A 16,889-nucleotide genomic window follows, 5' to 3' on the forward strand; every position below is an offset into this window, starting at 1 on the left:
TTACCCCACACGGGGGCAGATTTCCTGAGGGACAGTCTATGACCAAGTGTTTGAGGGAATCGGGTCCTCCTTCCCCGGACGCCCGCTTCCATGGGCGCTGAGAAGCCGGCAGCCGGGGGACAGTCAGCTGTCGAGGACTGACCAGCTGGCGGGGACGAGGGGACCAGGGGGCGCGGAGACCCAGAGCACATCGAGAGGGAAGGAAGCCCAGGAAGCAGGTGGTTTTCTGGAAGTGGCCTATAGCCCAGACTGGGGGGTGATGGGGGCCGGGGGCAGGTCACCCACTGGGGCAGGCGCCCTCCTGTGTCAGCTGGGGAGGGGTGTGGCTCAGGGTGGCTTGTTGTTTTTTTAAGATTTATTTATCTATTTGAGGGGGACGAGGGGGAGAGAATCTCCAGCAGACTCCCTGCCAAATGTGGAGCCTGACGCGGGGCTCGATCCCATGACCCCGAGGTCACCACCTGAGCTGAAGCCAAGTCGGACGCCCAACTGACCGCCACCCAGGCGCCCTAGCTCAGCGCCCTTTGTCTTTCTAGGAAGTACCTAGTTCTTTGAAAAATCACGGTGCTGAGCTAAGTGAAGCCTGCACAGTGCTGGTTCGAGGCTCTGCAGACAGCACGGCAGGGAGGAGGCACCTGTGTCCGGCGCCCCGAGTCTGCGCTGCGGCCGCTCAGTCCTGGGCTGACTGTGCGCCAGGCGTGCGTCATGTCATTTCGTTGCCAGGACGGCTCCGTGCAGGAGGTGCCAAGTCACTGGGGGCGTGGACCCGTGCCCGCCCCCCAGCCAGGAGGAGTCTGACACCCCCCACACACTGGCTATTGTTTGTGTAGTAATCGCGCGTCTTGCTTCTAGCTTCCAGCTTCTTGCCCAAGTCAGGCTTTGTCTTTCGTCTCTGCTCGTGCGTGGTCTGTCCCGAGCTACCTGACATTCAGTTTTCTCCCTGCTGAATGCTTCTTCCTCGACGTCCCGCGTGGCCGTTTGCCCACAGCAGCCCTTGTACCTCCGACATTCGGAGGGAGCGCGGGAGCTCCATGAGGATGGACGGAGCCACCGTGTGGGTCCTGGGCCTTGGGGTCACAGAAAATGAGGTGCTGTGGCCTCTGCCCACGCAGGAGACGCCCCCCTCCACAAGGAAACGTGGGTGTAGGAGGGTTTCCATAGCGGGCTTGCTGTGGAGGAGACGGTTCGGGGCAGCGGCTGGGGGGCTTCCCTCGGTGGGCAGTCTAGGGCCCTCTGGGAGGTGACAGGTCGGGGCCCGCCGCGCTGGGACGTGGGTGTGCTGAGGGTCAGCTGGGGCGGGGCGGGTGGGAATGAGCAGGGCCCCGCGTGGCAGGGGCGCCAGGAGTGGGTTAACGGGTCAGGGCAGAGGGCCCAGCTCGCGGCTCAGTACTGAGGCCACTCGGTGAGCTGCAGCGGGAGGAGGCCCTGGAGGCCGGCGGGCGGTGTCGTCTGGGTGGGCTGCTAAAGCACACTCCTGTGCCCTGCTCTGGGCAGGCCGGCCGAGCCCCAGGGAGGACGCCAGGGTCCCGAGTGGCCACGGGTTGGCCGTGGCTGGGGTGTGGCTTTGCCGCAGAGGCGACAGGAATCGATGGAGTGAGGGTGAAGGAGGCACCGGGGACCCTGCAACGTTGATCTCAGTAACCTGGGGGGGCCGGGACGAGGCACCGGGGTGGGGGCGAGAGTTCTGGTGGAGATTTGAGACAAGGCTCCTGGGGGCCGCAGAACCAGGGTGTGGGGTCTGGATGGCCGGGCAGCCGAGGTGGGTCGGGTGGTCCAGGGCCCAGCTGGTCCTCAGAGCTCCAGCCGCGGAGTCCCGTGCTGGGGTTTCCGAAGTTCAGGCTCTCCACTTAAGATCGAGAGGTAGGGCTGGTGTAGGGCAGGATGTGGTCCCCTCCACTGTCCTCCTGTCTTGCTCGGCGCTGCACAGCCGTGCCCCCCCGCCTTGGGAGGGACGTTGCTCTGTCTGCCGGAGGCAGAGCCGGAACCACGTCCTGATGCCTGATCTGAGCCAGACCTCGCGTGTCCGGCTGGGACTTCCTTGTGGTAAGGCCTGGGCCGCACAGACGTTTGAGGAAATGATGTCATACCTGAGGGATGAGCTGTTGAAAGTTACAAGGAGGAATGGGGCCATGGGGTGAGGAGGCCGGGCTGTTTGCGTGGACCCGTCTGCCGGCCCCTCGGCTGTGCCAGGCTGGCCCTGCGAGCTGAAGGCTCCCCGGAGCTCTGGCTCGTTCAGCCGGGGGTTCATGGTGCTCTCTGCACGGGGGCCCCGGGGCATGGGGAGGCAGACCGCGGGCAAGTGACGCAGAGGGCAGGGCGGTGGCAGGGAAGGGGGCACGCCGGTGGCGGGGAAGGGGGCACGCCGTTACAGACACACGGGGCTCCCGGAGGCCTTTCACGGTGACGCTGGTGGGAGACCTGGAACCTGGTAAGGACAGCTCTGCCTTGGGGTCACGGTGGCTCCTGCAGGGCGCAGGGAGCAAAAGGCGGGGCCGGGCTGGCAGGTGCAGGCAGAGGGTGGTGGGCCCGTGACGGGTCCTGAGCGTAGGCTGTAAGCTGAGCGATGGGCGCCTTTAAAAATCCCTGATCAGGAAAACCGGGCGCCTCGCCCCGTGCCACCCACACCCCCTTGGACCCAGCGCCTCCAGCTTCGGGACGGCGAGGTGCCCTCCGGGAGGTGGGTAGTCACCAGGGCCGCTGTGGTCATGCCGGGCGCCCTGCATGCGCAGACCTGAGCCCTGTGAAGTTCCACCTCGAGGCTCCGCTTGCTGTGGCTCCTCTGTGCGCAGCACAGCTCCAGCCTGGGGAGTTGGGGGGACCGGACGCTCCCCGCTTCGTTCTTACCCATGATCCTTGTCGGGTTCCTGCTGATGCTATGAGACCCACCTCTGTGCATGCAGGCCAGTTTGGGAGTTGCATCAGCCCGTGTCCCTGGGCATGCCAGGGGAGCCAGTGGGCTCTGCAGACGTTCCGGAAGGTTCTGGGGATGTGAGGAACTACCTTGGGGCATAGTCCACGATAATTAAATAGGTTTTTTTGCATTTATTGTCTCAGAAATGTGCATGCTGGCTATCCGAGCACCGTGCATCATGAAGATGAGGGCGTGGGAGGGTCGCGGGCCACATGGGTTTTCTTAGATCCCGTTGCTCTTAATTTTTATTAAGATTTGCTCACTCCCATGGTCTTAAATGTTCATGTAAAAATTTTTACATTTTGACTCATTTTCGGAATGAGATCTCAGCAAAGTCTTCAAGTTACAAGTAACAAAAAGAGAAAAACATATTAAAAACAGGAGTGTGTGTCTGTATGACTTACCAGCAATCAGCAGCCATATGTCTGCTTAGATGAAATAATCCAGAGCCTCCCCTCGGACACAAGCCGAGCAGATTGTTACCCTCAGACACAACACAGGTGCTTGCAATCCAACACGTCTGCCAGGAACCTGCAGCCTTCCAGCCTCATGGGCCGTCACTTATGACCAGAGTCCTAGATTATTGTGGGGCCTGAGGGCAGGGCATCCGGACGCAGGTGGCGCCCAGGCTTTGGGCCTGTTAGTGCTGGTCGTTCCCTGTGGATTGGGCTGTGCCACATCTGTGCCCCGTCTGTGCCTGTGGCAACACTGTGTTCCGGGTCCCGCCATGCACCTTATTCCTGGGAAATGCACACGAGGCCCTTCCAGCTGGTTAGCCGACGTCTTTAAAATTGAGACTGCTCGGCCCCGTCCCAGGCCCGCTGGGTCAGGATCTCGGGAGGCAGAGGGGCTCAGGAATCTCCATTATAAATAAGCATCCCAGGAGAGGCTCTGCCCCCCAGGCTGGGGACGCTGACCTGGATTCTGACCCAGTTAGCGGGATGGAGTGAGGGATGGTCCGTAGCATTGTCACCAGGCCCTGGGGATCCTGGCACTGGCCGGTGCTCTGAGGTCACCCCCCCCCCCGCCCCGTTTACAGACAAGCACATCAGTGGGAGGGCTGTGCTTGGTGGGGTCCCCTCCTGTCAGGTAGCGGCTGCTGCACCCCCGTGACCCAGGGACGCCTCAGTGTGTTCTGTGAGCCGGGGAGCCAGTGTTGGGGTGCAGGCTCCGCGGGGCTGTTCCGGGACCTCCCCAGGTTGTCCTCGTCCTGCACACACTTTCCCACTGGTGATGCCTCCATGCCGGTGCCTGTGGGTCCTGTGGCCACTGGTGTGTGCAGGGGACACAAGCACTGTGTGGAGCGCATATTTGTTGGGGCTCCACTCCCCAGGCCGGGGTTGAGGAGCAGTCTCTGAACGCCCCGCAAGGAGCTGGTTGGGATTACTGCAAGGCCGGTCTCAGCATTTCTGATGAGTTCATGTCAGTATTTCCGGTGTTGGCTTTGTACAGATGGCGTCGAGTCCTTCCTGGGCCAACGGGAGGCGCGCAGCCCTCCAGGGGAAGCGTGCCACGATTTTAAATCATTGTATTGACGTTAAGGACCTTCTTCTTCTCTTTCCTTCTTTAGGGTCAACAGACTGTGTGTGTTTTTCCACTGTTGGCACAAACGATGCGGAAACATCGGCTTTGCACATCATCGTGGGTAGGTCCCCTCCCAGCAGACACGGGCCATGTGAGAAGCTGCGTGCGGGCGGCAGGCTTGGGAGCTCGCTGGGCACACGCGGGTGCCCCGATCTGCAGCCACAGGCACCCTGTGCCCGCCCAGCTGCCTCAGTGTCCCCATGTGCAGGCCCGGCCGACCCTCTTTGTCGGACTCAACCTCCTGCCCCCGTCAAGACAGGCTGCCCAGTCCCGAATCTGTGGTGCCCGCAATGCCCCTTGCATGTGGCGTCTACTGTGCACCTGCACACTCGGCCCGAGGGCAGGAGGCCACCTGTGCAGCTAGTCGCCGCCTCAGCCAGGAGCGGCCCTGTGTTGCCCACACGGCCTCAGCCCCTGATGGCAGGCACACGGTGCACTCATGTCCCTGACGCCAGGGCGGCTCACATGTTACCCAAAACCACACAGGTGCTGCTGACGAGTCGCCCATTTACGATGATCTAGGGTAGGATGCTGGCGCCTTCTCTTTATTGTCAAATCCCCCTTCCATTAGCGGCACGGGACACGCTTCATGGGCCATCGTGGTTCTGTCCCTCCAGGACAGCTTTCCAAACCTGTTTTGGAAATTTTAGTCAAATCCTGTCATTTTAAGGAAGAGCAGGTGCCTGGCGCCCCAGGAGCAGAGCCTGTTGCATTGACTGCCCTTTGCCTGCTTCACATCTTAATCCTTTGGATCTTTTTTTTGTTTTGTTTTTTAAAGATTTTATTTATTTATTCATGAGAGAGACAGATTGAGAGGCAGAGACACAGGCAGAGGGAGAGGCAGGCTCCCTGCGGGATTCGATCCCGGGACCCCGGGGTCACAACCTGAGCCGAAGGCAGATGCTCACCCGCTGAGCCACCCAGGGGCCCTAATCATCTGGGTCCTTGTGTACTTGCGAGGCCCTATCCGGGGTGGGAGGAGGCGCCGTGTCGGATGGAAAGGGCACCGTCTCTCTCCCGCAGGGGACTCGCTGCCCATGGACGTGTCCTCCGTTCATCACAACAGCACGCTGCTGCGGTACTCCGTGTCCCTCCTGGGGTACGGCTTCTACGGGGACATCATCAAGGACAGTGAGAAGAAGCGGTGGATGGGGCTCATCAGATACGACTTCTCAGGTAACTCGGGGTGACGCGTGCCGTCTGGGCTCAGGTGCACGGTGTCTGCGGGGCAGGTGCCCCTGGTCACAGGAGCCGAGCGCCCGGCTTCCCCACAGTTGTGGGTGCACATCTGATGGGTTCAGGGCATCGCGGGGCAGGGTGAGCACCCTGAGGACCCCCGTCCCAGGCCACAGACCAGGTCTCCCCCCTGGACAGCAGAGCGGGAACTGGTAGGAACTGGAGTCTGGCAGGATGCAGGTGTGTGGGCACCCCTGCTGCCCAGACGAACTCCTTGGCTGAGTTTGAGAAGTGTCATTTATCCGGTCACCATCCTCTCCAGTTTGCTTTTGGGCAAATCTGTATTAAGTTGAATTGAAGGATCCCAGGTCTTAGAATCCGAGGGAGGGAAAGGGACGGTAAATTGCTGAGCTCAGGGCATTGCCGGGACCCACCTACCTTAAACATACGCTGTGGCTTGAGAGTTAAAATGTAAGGCCCTCCGACGAAACGTACCTACTAAAACCAGAAGTAGGAAGAGGAAGGATGGGGGAATGAGAAGAGCCGCGGGAGTGTCAGACGGGCACCATCTTCCTGACCACCCGCTGCTCGCTCTGCGCCCTGGGGCCTCATCCGGGCCCACAGTCACCCTGCAGTAGGACCCAAGGTGTGTCCTGTCCGCATCTGCAGCCCCACCCGGGACCTGACACACCGCGGTGCTCGGAGGTGGTTCCGGAGGCAGATGGGAGGCTGATGTTTTGGGGCCCGCGGGACGTGCACATAGGGGCATCCAGGGACAGGCTGGGATGGGGCACTGCCCTGGGGAGAGAGGCTGCCCTGCAGGGGCCCAGCTGCACACCCTTTACTCTCACCAGGAGCTGAGGTAGAGGGTTGTCCATGCAGGGAGGAGGGTAGCCAGGGGACCGGACCCCCCCCCCCCCCGGGGGGGAGCAGTGGTGGGAGGAAGGTGGTTTCCCCAGGGGACAGGTAGTTACTAAGCGCGTCCCACAGGCAGGAGGCTGGGGCGGAGGGGCTTAGGGGTGTCACCATCAGGCAGATGTGACCATAGCCAGCACCAGCCCAGCATCCGACTCAGGGAGCAGTGTCACTGTTACACTTGCAAGACACGGCACGGTCCCCGCTGTGGCCCAGGGCACCCTCAGGCCCCATTCACAACCTGCTGGGCTTCCTGCACTTGCCGTGCACTCTGGGGTAGGTCGAGGCAGGCCAGGCCAGCTCAGAGCAGACAGTGCAGCACCATCTGGCACAGGGACCGGCCACAGCCCTCTGGGGGCAGTGCTGCCCCGACCTCGTCAGAGTCCCTCCCAGACGCCAGAGTCGTCCTGGGTGACCTTGGGTGGCCAGGCCTGGGAGTTGCCTGGAAGGCGCAGGGAGGTGGCTCTGGTGGCTCTGCCTTTGAAGCGTCTCCTTCAAGTTATGCAGACGTCGGGGGCTCCACTGGATGCCAGTGACCTGAGGGCGGGCCAGGAGGGGTCACTGCTGGCAGAGATGTCCCCCTTTGAAGGCAGTCCCAGTGACCAGGCGCCCAGCGTGGCCCGATCCCGTGCTACTCCTGGCATATGGGTCTTGGAAAGCGCTGGTGGCCTGGGGGTGGTGTGTCCTGGAACAGGTGCGCTAATGGTCTGGTGGCCAGGGAGCGACACTGGGCTGCTTCCCTTCATGCTCTGTTCCCAGGTTTGAAGACCTTCCTCTCGCATCACTGCTACGAAGGGACGGTGTCTTTCCTGCCAGCACGACACACAGTGGGGTCTCCCAGGGACAGAAAACCCTGCCGGGCGGGGTAAGCACCACCTTCCGTGCGTCTCCATCGCCAATGGCGTGAAGTGGAGCCAGGCTGTTGGGGGTGCGCTCTTCCCGTGGACGCGGGTATCTTCCAGGTGTAGGTGGCGAGGGTGGTTCTCAGGTCCAGCCATAGCGCCGCTCGGCGCAGGGCTTCCGGGGTCACGTGCACCTGAGCTCCTTCCTTCGAAGACTCTGAGACTATAGAGCGGGGGAGGCCGTTTTAGCCGTCTTGTCGCTGAGCAGAGCTGATGAGGTCATCCCACTGGTGTGAACACGTGTCCGGCGGTGCCCAGGACCACAGAGACCGTCCGTGCTGACGACGGAGCTCGGCGTCGTGGACTCGCCTGTTAGCGACGGGAACAGACCCTGTCGGGTCTGTGGGATGGGAACCCCTGGTGTCCGGCACCCCAGCTGGCGCTCCACTAACGAGGGGCCAAGCCGACCCGGCTCTGGGCGCACCCGATGCCCTTTGCTGCTTAGGATGCTTAGATGCGTTAGGGCAGGACCCCTGGCCACACAGGACTGTTACAAGGTCTGATTTGGAGAATTCAAATTCAAACCGACGTGCAAGGGAAAGAGTGTGAGCTAAGCCTTTGGAACTGAGCTTGCTGTCACACGAGAAGCACGTGGTCCTTGTGTCTGTGCCCGTGTCCGCGTCCTGTCTGTACACCACCGGCAGGGTGGTGACGGCCTTGTCTTTCAGGTGCTTTGTGTGCCGGCAAAGCAAGCAGCAGCTGGAGGAGGAGCAGAAGAGGTCGCTGTACGGCTTAGAGAACACAGGTAACGTCTCTGAAGTGGACCCCGCGTCACGACCGTGTGTGCAGTTTTGTACGGTTCTGAACCTGAGCGTGTGCGTCTCCCGCTGTCCGTGTCGGGGCGCTCGGCGCGTCCGTCTCCTGAGCTCCAGGCGGCAGCGGGTGGCTGCCAGGTGCCAGCCTGTGGAGAGGAGCGGATGGTGGTGGTGCCCACTGGGCTCTGCATTGGGGGCCCGCGAGCGTTCCTGTGACCGCCTCACGCTCCAGCCTTCCGGCCTTGCCCGGCGCTCGGGGAGGGGCACAGCCGCGCTGCAAAACCTGTCTTCACGGGCACTGACATTAGACTTCCATAGAATTTTCGTATGTCACAAAATGTCATTCCTCTTGATCTTTTCCAACCATTTAAATACGTGGAAATTACTCGTAGCTCACAGGCCACACAAAATCAGGCGGCAGGCCAGACGGGGTGACCCCTGTTCTAAATCACCCAAGACTCCCCCCCGTGAGGCCCTGTGGGCGGTGGTGGGCGGCCCAGGGTCCCACGTGTTGGTGCTGGGAGTCTGTTGCATGGGGAATTTGTGGAGATGCTCCTGGGACCCCGCTGCGCATCTGACGGCCCCGCTGCCCACCCCTTTCTGCTTCAGAGGAGGTGGAAGAGTGGAAGGTGGTCTGCGGGAAGTTCCTGGCCATCAACGCCACCAACATGTGCTGTGCTTGTCCGCGGAGCCCCTGGGGCCTCTCCCCCGCCGCCCACCTGGGCGACGGGTCTTCCGACCTCATCCTTATCCGGAAATGCTCACGATTCAACTTTCTGAGATTCCTCGTCAGGCACACCAACCAGTATGACCAGGTGAGTGGGGTGCTCGTCCTGCGCCCCGCGGTGGCGGGTGGCATCCTTGCCCTGGGAATCCCCAGCTGCGTCGCCGGGAGGAGGGCCGTTCTGGGCTCTGCTTCACCCCTCCAGCTCCGGGTCTCTGCTGCTCCTGACAAAAGCTCGTTAAAAATACAGCTTCCTGGGGATTCCCAGGTGGGTTTAATCCCTTCAGCCCAGGGTGCGATCCTGGGGTCCCAGGATTGAGTCCTTGTTGGGCTCCCTGCATGGAGCCTGCTTCTCCCTGTGTCTGTGTCTCTGCCTCTCTTTCTCTCTCTAATGATTAAATAAATAAAAATCTTAAAAAAAAAAAAATACAGGCCTCCCCTCCAGCCAACCTTCCCACAGTGGCTGGCATCCGTAGCTCGTACGGGGAGACCCCAAGTCTAACAACGTCCACAGGCCTGGAGCAGCGGGTCAGTCTCTGATCTTAGTAAGATTTATGAGGGTTTTTTTTTTTTTAATTGTACTTAAAGTGTAGTCTAACGGTGTTTTTATGGGGCTTTTGCATTTGTGCTTCCAGAAAAGGTAAACAATTCTCCAAGTTACTGCTAAGGAACCACCAAAATTCTTTTTTTTTTTTTTTAATTGTTTACTTTTTAGAGGGGGGGGGAGGGGCAGAGGGAGAGGGAGGGAGCGTCTAAAGCCAACCCGGAGCCATCCCGCGACCCCGAGATCATGACCTGAGATGGAACCAAGAGTCAGACATTGAACTGACTGAGCCGCCCAGGCGCCCCTTTCAGGATTCTTTATAAAGTGCCCGTCACTGTGGATGTGGTGGGAGGCGGGTGTCAGGCCTGCATCTGCGTGCGAGCTGTCAGCGTACGGCCCCCCGGCCCGGCCCAATAAGCATGCACACCCTCTCCCGTATTTCTCCGTAGTTTGACTTTGCTTTTGTCGAAGTTTACCGAGTCAAGAAATTCCAGTTTACGTCGAGCCACGTGGAGGAGGAGGACAGCGACCTCAAGGAGCGAGGGAAGAAGCGGTTCGGGCAGATGTGCAGCGAGCACCCGTCCTGCTGCTGCTCCGTCTCCAACAGCTCATGGAACTGCGATGGGGAGATCCTGAGTAGCTCCTCCATCGAGGTCAGGTGGGTGGCGGTGGGCGCTGGCCCCAGGGCTCCGTGGGCACCGAGTCCTCCCGCCCGCGGCCAGGTGCCTGCCGGGCGTCTACACGTGCATGTGTTTGTGTGTGTCTAGCCCTCCAGATGCCGCCCTCTTGCTTTGGGAGACGTGCCAGGATGCTGGCATCTCCCAGGACTCTCCAGGCTGTCCATCACGTCCCCCTGACCCCTGGCACTGGCAGCTGTCCTTGGCTCTGACGTTTTCATTCTCTTTTCTTAATTATTTAGATGGACAAGCCGGCCACCTTCGCGGGTCCCATGTCACTGGGTCCACTGGAGCCCTGCCTGTGGCCGGGGCTGGGGGTCTGGCTCGCGGCCTCCCTGGGAGCAGGGGGTCCTCTGCAGACGTTAAGGGGCCCCCGTGTTTGGTGTGGACATCTGCCATCCACAACCAGATGAAGCGCGAGCACAAAGAAAGTGCCCCCCCCCCCCAAAACATGTAACAGGAGTCTTTACAAAAGGCTGTAGAAGGAGGCGTCGGTGTACTTTCTGGGGTTCCGTGCACCTGACGGGGAGCTCCTAGGCTCCTTTAAGGAGGCTGGTGTGCGGCACACTCCTCCAGGATAGCCCGCAACCCTGCACCCGTCCACCTCCCCCCCCCCACCCCCGTTGTCTTCAGTCACCACGTTTAGAGAACAGGCTTGTCACGGTGTGTGATCCCCACATTAAAGGGCTTTTCAGCTTTCCACGAGCTGGGGTCCCACGCACAACGTCCGGCCTTCTGAATTGCCGGCCTCAGCCTCACCGGGCCGCACATCTGCCCACACCTGTTCTGTGGCCCCCGCACCTGCACCATCCGCCCAGCCCAGATCCGCAGGCCCCGGGGAACCCCTGCATGATGGTCAGACATGCAGGGATTGGGCTTTTGTAACTTCATGAGTTAAAGACGTGGAATTACTTTTAATGCCGGTTTAAGGATTTACTAAAAAAATAGGACACTTTGAAAATTAGGAAGAGCATTTTTCTGTCAAGTATGTCCTAGGTATCTCGGTAACGTTACCAGGCCTTGAGCAGCGAGTGACTTAGTTACAGGGTTTTTATTACTGAACACCTTTGAGGAAGGTGGCTCTGCGGTGGGGACCTGATGGCCATGCTGGCTGCGGAGCCCCTCCAGTTCTCATCCTGATGCTCGTTGTGGAAGGAGGGGTCCCCAGGGCACTTCGCTCAAACGGTCTGCGCCCCAGGTTCCGATGCACCCTGGGATGGGGCCGGGGTGGGGCCCCTCGTCTGGGGTGACTGGACAATCCTAACCCTGCACATCCCATACGAGGGGGGGGGGGTCACCATGCACGGAGCCCTCCCATGGCCCTTAAAGCTCGGAAAGCAGTCATCTAGAGATTTGTCCCTCTGCCAAAGGGAGTGCTGGAAGGAGAACCGCCCAGACTGCCACTTGGCCCTCAGCCCCCTTTACAAAATACGCCTCTCGAGAGGGTGGGCGAGTCCCCCCGGATCCCTGGCCTGGCCCTGCGGGGTCGGTCCCAGAGCCGGCCATGAGGAGACGGCCACCCTGCCTCCACCCATGACCGGCTGCAAGGCCGAGGGTCAGGGGGGCACGGGGTTACACGTGGCCCTTTGTCTCTGCAGGGTCCACTGCCAGCTGGTTCGCCTCTTTGCTCGCGGAATCGAGGAGAATCCTAAGGAGGAATTGGACAGCTGAGCCGCCATCATGCATCGCCTGCCTTGCTATGCTTGGGAAGTGTGAACATTATTTAAGGAAATTTCTGCAGACCGATTACATTGATATATACATTGAAATTTAGAAATTTATTTTTGATAGTTAGATCTTGGTTTTAGAAAAAATACCTTTGTCAGCAATTTCGTGAACATACCAGGCATTTTCAGTTCTATGTGAGCCTGTGGGGTGCATTTCCCATCACTTACTCTCAGCAAACATCACTTGTCAGTTTGGGGGCGCTGGCTTCTTAGGATGTCATCATGGCAGCAGCGCAGATCTTTAAGGGGCCCAGCAGTGGCTCTGTCGCAGTAACCTTGGGGACGATGGATGTGAGGTCATGCCATCTGGACGTGAGGTCTCTCCCGGCTCATTGATCCGCTTTGCAAGACGTCCTGGAGTTGTTTGGGATCAGGGTTTGGAAAGTAGCACATTGCCTTCGTTTCGCCTTGTGCTTGGGACACTTGCTGGAGCCTGTGTGTTGGGGCAGTTCCAGCGCGGTGTCCCCTGCGTCGGAACCTGGGGCGCAGACCGTTTGAGTGAGAGGGACGTGGACAGGACTGACACTCTTACCTTTAGGCTCCCAGCCCGGGCTCCCACTGTGGTCGTGCTCCTGGGACAATCCAGCCTCAGCGAGAACAATCATGAGCGCTGGACACAGCATCCGTTTAAAACTTATTTATTCATGAGAGACAGAGACAGAGACAGAGAGGCAGAGACACAGGCAGAGGGAGAAGCAGGCTCCATGCAGGGAGCCCGATGCGGGACTCGATCCCAGGTCTCCAGGGTCACACCCTGGGCCGAAGGCAGGTGCTAAACCACTGAGCCACCCCGGGTGCCCTCCGTTTGAAACTTAGAAAAGCGATGCTTTGTCGTGACACGGAGTGGGTAACAGGTGGGCTCTGGGGGGCGTGACAGGAGCTGGCGTGCAAGAAGTACGAATTCACCGTGTGGGTTCCGTGTTCACCTCAACCCGAGTGCCCTGGCCCTGCTGGGGGGTCCCCGAGTTCCCGGGCTGCTCCGGCGTGGGCCCCAGGTTCTATGTACGTGGTCCAGACCTGTGCTTCTCTTCACACTTAATTTTATGTATCTGTTGAAAATGTCCTTTTACACCAGAAGAGCATACATGGGGTCTCCACGGTTAGTGCTGTAGACTTGGTTTCTGCTGCAGCGCTGGAGCCGCAGAGGCTGGGGGTTCCTGGAGGCGCGCCCCACCGTGGCCTTGTTTTCTTTGTATTCACGTTTAGGTACCTGGGAGATGCATCTAAGATAGCTTTATTAGAGGTGCAAGCTGCGGCCCGAACTCTGTCCGCGAAGAGAGAGGAAGCCTGTTACAGAAGGCGACCGACGTGCGTCGTGCCCATAGGAGCTTGACGTTATGCAGACGTGGCTAGTCAGGGTAGCGCCAACCGACGTATATTTTTAGAATTCGCGTGCAGTGTTTATATTTTGAAGTATACATGAAATTTCCTATTTTATCACTTAGTCCCATCCGGGTCAGACAAGAGGGCAGCTTTAACAGTGGGTTTTTTGTTTTTTTTTAAGGGGCCACATTTCCGAGTAATTAATTGGACACGTGGGTTTACTCCGTCTTGGGTGGGTGGGAAGGGTGGTGTGGAAAGTCAGTGCGCTGGCTGTTTCTGACTCTCATTGCTTGCTGCCGGTTGGAAGAAACCAAAGAAGCAGGGGCGGCAGTGCTGTGCGGGGGCAGAGGCCGCACGGCAGGCCCGAGGGTGCCGCCCAGGCCCGCGCCCCGGGGAGTGCTCCTTCACAGGGCTTCCCCCAAACAGCCCTGGTCCGTCCTAAACTCCACTGCCAACTGTGGAGGAGCCCGCCAGCCCCGGTGAGCATTTTCCGGTCCCCAAGGAAGCCAGCCACGCCATGGGCTTTGTGGACGGCTGCCGCAGGCCCTGGGCCGTTCTCGGGGTGCACCTGACGGTCTCAGCAGCCCCAAGGGTCCTCATTGATCTGCACACAGGACGGGAGGATCTTTCCGACGTTCCCACGCAGGCGAGGGGCTCCGGCCTCCGGGAAGGCCCCAGACACCTGGACTCCAAGGTCTTGGAAGGAAATCGGAACGGATGGCTGGTTGGTGAAAACTTAGGAGCATCCAGAAGACTTAGTCTGCGTTTTGACTTTGTGACTCATTAGTGCAGAAACCCCACGGCGGCCGTTACGCTCTGACCCTGTTCCGGCTTATTGTCATCACCACATGGGCACCTGTGCCGCACCTGCTGCTCGGTGGGCAGGTGTGACTGTTCTGGTCAATCCTGTGTAACGGGCAAGTGTGGGCTGAAGGGGGGCTTCGTGTCCTTCTAATCTTGCTGGTTTCAAGATGGGAAGATGGCATATTTGCTCCGATATGTTTGAGAAGACAAAAATAAAGTTACTTTGGGCAGAGTTGCTCTTTTTCTTTTCTAAATTCTTGCTATGTTCAAAGTAGAGCATGTTGTCTGAAAACACCGATGTGCGTTTTACATTATTTTAGAGCACACATGAGCAGGGGGTGGGGCTGAGGGACGGGGAGCCCCAAGCAGGCTCCCCGCTGAGCACGGAGCCCAACCCCGAGACCACGACCTGAGCGGAAATCGAGAGCCGGGCACCCAGCAGACTGTGCTCCCCAGGCGCCCCCAGCTATGTAGGATTTAAAAATCAAGAATCAAATGAACATTGGTGTAGCCACCGCCACCCTGGCCAAGAGACGGACCTGCACCCCAGAGTCCCTGCGTTCCCCTCCCCTGCCCACCCTAGAGGGGCCCCTGATTTCCAGTGTACCGTACCCCTGCTTTATCCATGTGAGGGGTCAGAATAGGCCACCCCAAAGGAGGCCACTTGGGCCTAAGGATGGTTTGCGGCTGAAGACCGTCCAGAAGCAGCAAGTGCAGGTGGTGCTCGGGGTGGGGGTGGGGGGTCGGCGGGGCTGGGGCTGCACAAACCCGGACCTTTCATTACCTCCCACTGCAGATCCAGGGAAGCCCCGTCACCTTCAAGGCCCAAACCCCCTTCCCTCTGTCTTGTCCCTTCTTGAAAAATTCGTTGCCTTTTTGTTAAGACGGAACATGAGCCCTGGCCCAACTGCTTCTTTGGGTCTTCAGGTATTTTTTTTTTAAAGATTTGATTTACTTATTCATGAGAGACATGGGGGTGGGGGGAGGGGGCAGAGAGACAGGCAGAGGGAGAAGCAGGCTCCCTGTGGGGAGCCCGATGTGGGACTCGATCCCAGGACCCCGGGATCACGGCCTGAGCGGAAGGCAAACGCTCACCCCCTGAGCCGCCCGAGACGCCCCTGAGACGCCCACCCAGGTGTCCCCCATCAGGACACTCTGCTTTCCAGTCTAGGAACACTGCGTACGTTCCCATTTATACGTCCTCAGGTCTTGGGATAGTTCTCTAATTTTCCCGTACGTCTCTGAATTCTGTTTAGACTCCTAAAAACTGTATTTAGGGACTACCCTAATTGTTTTGTTTTTACACGTAAATGCGATTTTTGGAGTGTGTCGTATGGAATCCTCAAAATGTGCCTCTTATTCCAGAAACTGCCGATCTGGAAGTGTCCACCGTCCTGTCACCCCAGGTGGTGGTGGAGTGGCTCCCCTCCCTCAGACCACTCACCTAAGCGGCCCCGGCTGCACCAGCCCTGACCCCACTGCCGGTGTGACAGCAGCCCCTGGGGGGGCCCGGGGGCCCGCCCCCCACCCCTGCCTCCCAAGTCCTGGGCCCCCTGCCCCCCCGCCCCCCCCAGCTCGATGCCACCTTGGACAGTGGAGCACAGGGACGCTGCAGGAGACGGGGCCCCCCAGCTCCCGCGTGTCTGGGGGGCAGGTTTCAGTGTGCTCTGGGCACTGCGTGGTGGCGGCTCAGCGGTCCCATCCTCCTTAGGATTCGCCTCGATTCCGCGAGCACCCCCGCAGGCCGGGCTCCCCCCGCCCCCCGCCCCCGCAGGCTGGGCTCTCCCCCTCCACCCTGCAGGCCGGGCTCTTCCTCCCACCCCTGCACCCCTGCAGGCCGGGCTCCCCCCCCCCCCCCGCCTCCCTGCAGGTCAGGCTCTCCCCCACCCCTGCACCCCTGCAGGTCGGGCTCTCCCCCTCCACCCCGCAGGCCGGGCTCTTCCCCCCACCCTTGCACCCCTGCAGGCCGGGCTCCTCCCCCTCCCCCGCAGGCCGGGCTCTCCCCCTCCACCTCTGCAGGCCGGGCTCCCCCACCCCCCCGCAGGCCGGGCTCTCCCCCTCCACCCCGCAGGCTGGGCTCTCCCCCTACCCATGCACCCCTGCAGGCCGGGCTCCCCCCACCCCACAGGCCGGGCTCTTCCCCCCACCCCTGCACCCCTGCAGGCCGGGCTCCCCGCCCTGGACTGCAGGCTGGGCCACTGTTACAGAGACTGCGCTGAGGTCAGCTCTTCACCTGGTTTCTGCGGGTGAACCAACCACAGCCTTTGGCCACAGGTCTCGGGTGCAGGGGTGCCCTCCCCCCTTTACTCATGGCTGTGAGACTCGTTCACAGAAGGTCCCGACCCAGAAGCACCCGTAGGTCCCCGGGAACAGAGGCCCAACTGAATGAGGGTGCTAAGGGTTTATAACCACCATGTCCCCGCCCTGCCCCCAGCCCGCAGCCTGTGCCACAGACCTGCTGGGAGCCCGGCAGGGGCTCGGCCTCCCCAGAACCAAGGCCCAGGTCCCTTGGGGGCAGCAGGCGCTCCCCTGGATGTCCCGGATGCCCCCCCAGAGTCTGCTGTGATGCATGGGCACACAGGCCTGCAAGCAAAACCAATTACAGAGACGCCCCCCACCCCCAGGAGCGGCCGACCGTGACGTCCAGCCCCCAGGACAGTGCCCGCGACAGAGGGGTGGACGGATGCAGGATGCAAGGCCACACCTGTGAGCAGAGCTGGGCCTCCAGACCTGGTTTCTGTCCAGCTCCCAGCTCGCTCCCTGGGACCCGGCCTCTGCCTCCTGGGGGCCCCCTGGGGGCTCGGGGTGTGGGAGGCCGGGTGCCCGTGGCTGCACCCAGCTCAGCTC

At 60.4% G+C, this 16,889-nt stretch overlaps 1 protein-coding gene across 1 annotated transcript in view; it reads left to right on the forward strand.

The window, feature by feature from the left end:
• CERK (ceramide kinase) overlaps positions 1-14,274 on the forward strand; it is a 41,907-nt gene extending 27,633 nt beyond the window's left edge. The window contains exons 7-13 of the mRNA XM_072742212.1: positions 4,482-4,556; positions 5,519-5,671; positions 7,346-7,451; positions 8,157-8,233; positions 8,853-9,058; positions 9,961-10,169; positions 11,787-14,274. Of these exons, the coding sequence (XP_072598313.1) occupies positions 4,482-4,556; positions 5,519-5,671; positions 7,346-7,451; positions 8,157-8,233; positions 8,853-9,058; positions 9,961-10,169; positions 11,787-11,859 (899 nt within the window). The 3' untranslated portion in view covers positions 11,860-14,274. The remainder of the gene's footprint in view (positions 1-4,481; positions 4,557-5,518; positions 5,672-7,345; positions 7,452-8,156; positions 8,234-8,852; positions 9,059-9,960; positions 10,170-11,786) is intronic.
• The last annotated feature ends 2,615 nt before the right edge of the window (positions 14,275-16,889 follow it).

This window comes from Vulpes vulpes, chromosome 16 (genome assembly GCF_048418805.1).
Source record: "Vulpes vulpes isolate BD-2025 chromosome 16, VulVul3, whole genome shotgun sequence".
Taxonomy (NCBI): Eukaryota; Metazoa; Chordata; class Mammalia; order Carnivora; family Canidae; genus Vulpes; species Vulpes vulpes.